Source organism: Camelina sativa, chromosome 11 (genome assembly GCF_030686135.1).
Source record: "Camelina sativa cultivar CO46 ecotype springtype chromosome 11, ASM3068613v1".
In the NCBI taxonomy this organism is placed as follows: Eukaryota; Viridiplantae; Streptophyta; class Magnoliopsida; order Brassicales; family Brassicaceae; genus Camelina; species Camelina sativa.
Genome location: NC_141890.1, coordinates 27,292,875 through 27,297,780, shown reverse-complemented (window position 1 = coordinate 27,297,780; position 4,906 = coordinate 27,292,875). Strand labels below are relative to the sequence as shown.

General features: G+C 35.6%; 1 protein-coding gene across 1 annotated transcript; it reads right to left on the bottom strand.

The window, feature by feature from the left end:
* Positions 1-772, bottom strand: LOC109127573 (defensin-like protein 182). Its single transcript, XM_019232521.2, has 2 exons — positions 585-772; positions 1-352 (listed from the first exon to the last, which is right to left on the bottom strand). Exons 1-2 carry the CDS (start codon positions 640-642, stop codon positions 102-104), a joined length of 309 nt encoding a protein of 102 aa, XP_019088066.1. The 5' UTR covers positions 643-772; the 3' UTR covers positions 1-101.
* Between the last annotated feature and the right edge of the window lie 4,134 nt (positions 773-4,906).

The following is a 4,906-nucleotide window of genomic DNA, read 5'->3' as shown; positions in this document are numbered from 1 at the left end:
TTTTTTGGAGGAACCCTTCTTTATTATATAAGATTATTGAACTTACAATAACAAAATATGAAAAGAAAGACAATTGTTTTTCCAAAAAATTTCAACCAGTTTTAGCAAGGGTACTGACATTGGCACAAAATAATATTACCAAAGGGATTACAAAATCCACGCCCACCTTTATATTTTTGTGCACAGTTCGCATCACAACATTTCTCAGGACAAACATAACTGCACATTCTTTTAACTACACCGATGCAAACTTTGAGGGGTGAAAGGGGTGAAGGGGGTGAAGGTGGCACCCCCTCGTAAGTGCATGTGCCTAAGCTGTCGTTGCATGAATCTGCTCTTGTCTGATTCACAACTAGAGAAATATTGTATACCGTATTAAATTTTAACATAACAATAAGTATTTTTTTTTAAGCAAAAAAATTAATCTTACTTTAGTCTTAATTTTAAAAGAATATGTGACTATTCTCCGAAAATGTTATTCTTTTTCTTTTCATCCATTTCCATGTGAGTGTGACATATGTATGTAATTTCTCTTTTATCTAATGGAATATAACAATTGAAAGTATACTAAATATATAAAGTACCTGCGACGAATATAATAAGCAAGCTAACATGGAATATAAGTGAAGGTGTCCTCTCCATACTTTCACGTTTTCTAGTTTCCCTCTTAATGTCCTCTGTAAGATAATTGATTAGTTCATCTATATATAAGCTGAAGATCTTATATATATTTCTTTGAAGAAAAGAATTTGGAGATAAGGATATTAATTTCTGGTCCATAATTCATGGGTTACAAAATATTATTGGTCTAAGGGATGGTATGTAAAGACTAAAGAGATAATTAGATTTGAACTAATTAAATGCATACATCTTTCTTTCTTTTTTTTGACAACAAAAGATATGCAACAAAAGAACTAATTAAATGCATACATCACTCCATGAAATCTATACCATTTTAAAAGTAATAAAAAATCCTATATTGGCTTTTTATTCAAGATTTTATGCAAGATTCATTATTATTTTCCATTTTCTTATTTCTAATATATTTAAATATTTGAAGTAAGCAATGGAAATATATATATTAAATGAATAACATTTATCTTAGATTTTAAAAGAATAAGATAACAATTAACTTAGCACTGAGAAGCAAATAGTTAAAGGTTATATATATATATATATAATTTATTGTTTTGCAAAATGGACAAATAATTAAATGATTGAAAACGATTTTTTCTTATCTTTATTTTTTTTTAGTTTTCTATTACTAATGCTTTTACAGCTTCTATTAAATTTAATTTTAACTGATTTTATTGATCTAAATTAACATTTTTAATTACATTTGGTGTTCAATCTTTTAAGTTATACTTATTTACAAAGTTAATCCTTAAAAAATTACACCAAAAAAAAATTAATTAGACTCTCAAAATGTTTCTACCAATTTGGTTTATAATTTCCAAAATGAATTTAGAAATCTAGAAATTTATTACACTTAATAACACATGCGAAAAATATCTAAACAATATTTTTTTCCTATAAAATCTCTAATATTCAATAATAAGTATATTGATTGATATGAACAATTAATATATTTAATGGTTATTACTTTTCTGATAAAAAATGTAAAAATAATTATTTCAAGGGTTAAATCTAAGAAATTGAAGTATTTATAATATAATTTAATCTGCGGTATACTGCATAATAACTTTTACGGATATAACTTTTTTACGGGTTAAATCTAAAAACATTAAACTTACAGTTTAAATTTAAAAACACTAAAAAATTTTAAATATAATAATGTAAGAATAATTATTTCATGCGTTAAATTTAAAAAACACTAAAAGTTTAAATTTTTATGACCATATGAAATTTTATAAGGTAAAAATGTAATATTATATTATTATAAATAAAACTAAATAATTGTCTTGTCGTGTCTACAGTATACTGGTCAAATTTTAAAATTAACACTCAAAATACAATTATACAATCTTAAACACTGCGTACAAGAAACAAAATTAGTTCCCCTATTCATGAAAATATTAACACAAATAAAGTACGTGTCATAAATAATTCTTGGATTAATTTTTAGCAAAAGTGCATTGAAATAATTTAAATTAATTGTTTACTGGATCATCGAACAAATACTGTATTGTCAAACAGTTTTGTGTTAACCCTTGCTAAAAGGTATCATGCGTCTCGTTAACAGAGCATCACCTAGTGTTTGTTAAGTTACGTACGTCCAAAAGCATTGCAACATTAACATACATAGGTACATGTAGAAACTCGGTATATCACAATGAATTTGTTTGTTCAGAGAAACAAATTCAACAAAAATTTCTCCCTTAAAATTGGATCAAAGTAAAAAGGGATTTAAATCTCATGGAAAATAAGTTAGGATTTTGCTCACGAACAAGGAGAAATTAGGGTTATTGTATTAATTGCTGGATGGATTACAAAGAGAAGATACCTGAAATGCCCCGACCCTGTTTCCAAAACCCTCGGCCACATGACGCACATAACACGCAGGAACCGCAGCCTCGCCGGAGACTAAAATTCCGGTAAACTTCCGGCGACGATTCAACTTCTTACATAAACTTCGTAAAACAGATTCGAGCTAGATACCTAACTGAACCAATCTTAGCAGCAGAAACAATACCATAACTAAGCTAGACTTAGAAAAAAATACCTTAGCCTTTCAAGGAAGCGGACTCTTTCCTCGGATGCTCCCAGTGCGCACTCTGATACGCTTGGCTCCTCACACACCCATGTACCATATCAGAACCAGAACTTTTGGACCATCGGCTACAGATGATTCATTCAACATCTCCCCTCGGAGCATAGTCACTCAGTCAACTGTCCCCACATGACTAAGCCAAAGAGAGAGATTTTCGGAATCCACATCACACCGAACAGACTCCCAGAACATCCACTAGAACAGATACTGATACTCCATCGAGTATCGATCAGACTTAAAGATCTTCCACTCAACAAATCACTTGAACAGTGACACCAAATCCTCGACTTATCGTTCGTACAGCTATCTGCATACCACCACCCTCGGTGATCTGGTAGCGCGTACCACCGCCCTCGGTGATCCGGTAGCGCGTACATAAACTCTCGGAGATGCGTACTACTTACCAACACTATCGGTTATCTAGTACCGCGTACCACCACTATCATTGGTGCGGTACCGCATACCACCACTCTCATTGATCCGTACTGGATCACTCGCCCACGCATACAGAACTGTCGGTTATCACTCGTTCCTCCGATAACTGCCGGATACACTCGATAACTATCAAATGCTCGTTCACCCAGCTGTACTCTCGATCACATATACTCTGACTCGCTCAGCCTGCGTACACCAGCACTGACTCAGGCTTGATCTGCCATATCGACCCATCATCCCGCACGTCAATCCCACGCATCTATCACACATATCAATATTCTGTGGACATACCGAATCGTAGGACATACAAAATCCGATCATCGAATATGCTATGGATAAGCGCTCCCTAGCACTCGACCATCCTCTCTAAATCTTGGACTCTCTTGATGTTTCTCTTCATCTTTCTTTCTCTCACGTCTAAACTCGAAAACAGAACGTCCATCTCCTGTCCGTGTCGAAGAAGGGCGCGCAGAATCTCTTAAATACGCATTCCCCTTGATAACCGTCTAGTAACCGCCACTTAAGTCAGATCCGCATATTTTCTCACGCCAATAACTGTTCCTACCAATTCCATCGTACGCTAGCACGCGTACTACTTATATCTATCGCTAACCGTTCACACCCAAACAGTTAATGCGGACTCCCCAACACGCTTGACCAGTTCTTGAACCACAGCCTATCCCATCATTAATCCTCAGTAATCAGGCCAATAAGGATATCGGGATAGGGGTGTTACAATACCCCTTTATTTATATGTTGTCTTAGATGAGAAAATATGTCTACTTTTCAAATAGTTTGAACTGAAATCAAGAAAATTTCTTCTTCTTCGTCAGGTCGGTCTTGAGGCGATCTGGAAGTCGGCTAGTTGCTCTTGCTGGACTGTCGATTTCGTTAGGCCTTCATTTGAAGGCCCAATTCGGCGCCTAGGTCGAATTCGGCGCCTAAATCCTACATCAACAATTAGTCCCCCCCCAGTTTGATATATTTATATGTTAATTCGAATGTTCAAACTATAGAAAAGATAATACCCGATCTAAACTCTAAGGAAACCATACTTATTTACCCAGATCTTTGCACCAACGTGATGCCCAATGTCAATGTGACACGTGTCGCACACGTCGCTCCAGTCAGACCGGAAGCCGAAACGTCGTGTATGTCATAATTGCTTTAACTAGGGTTGCCGCCCATTTTGCTTCTATAAATACTCCTCTCCTACCTTCATTTTTCACTTTTTGCCGAAGACAAAAGGTATTTGCTCCGTTCTCTCTCCTCTCCGTTTATTTATTTTGACATTTTCTTCTCTAGCTTTTCGGTCGATCCATTTATGATCTTCTTCTCCATACTCTCTAGCAATCCGCTATAGCTAGTGCATTGACTCCCGCTTCATCCTCCGGTACTGAAAGCGATCAATTGATTGGCTGAAACTCCAAGCGTAGAGCACCCAAATCGGCTAACATATATGAAGTCTTCAGATCTACTAGGTAGGACAATAACGCTCAATTTCCTCCATCCCCTAGTTCGGATGAGGTTGCTGCTGCACATACTTTGATGGGAACATAGGTCGTCAAATCTACTAGGTCGGACGTTAACACTCAACTTCCTTAATTGGCGGACTGAATGGTAACGACAATGGGAACGTCGCGGCTGTTTTCGACCCGCCTTCACACGAATCCTTTTATGGCATCTGAATGATGAGGAATCCCAATCTGCACCATTGAGGTTGGATTGGTGGCGATAAGA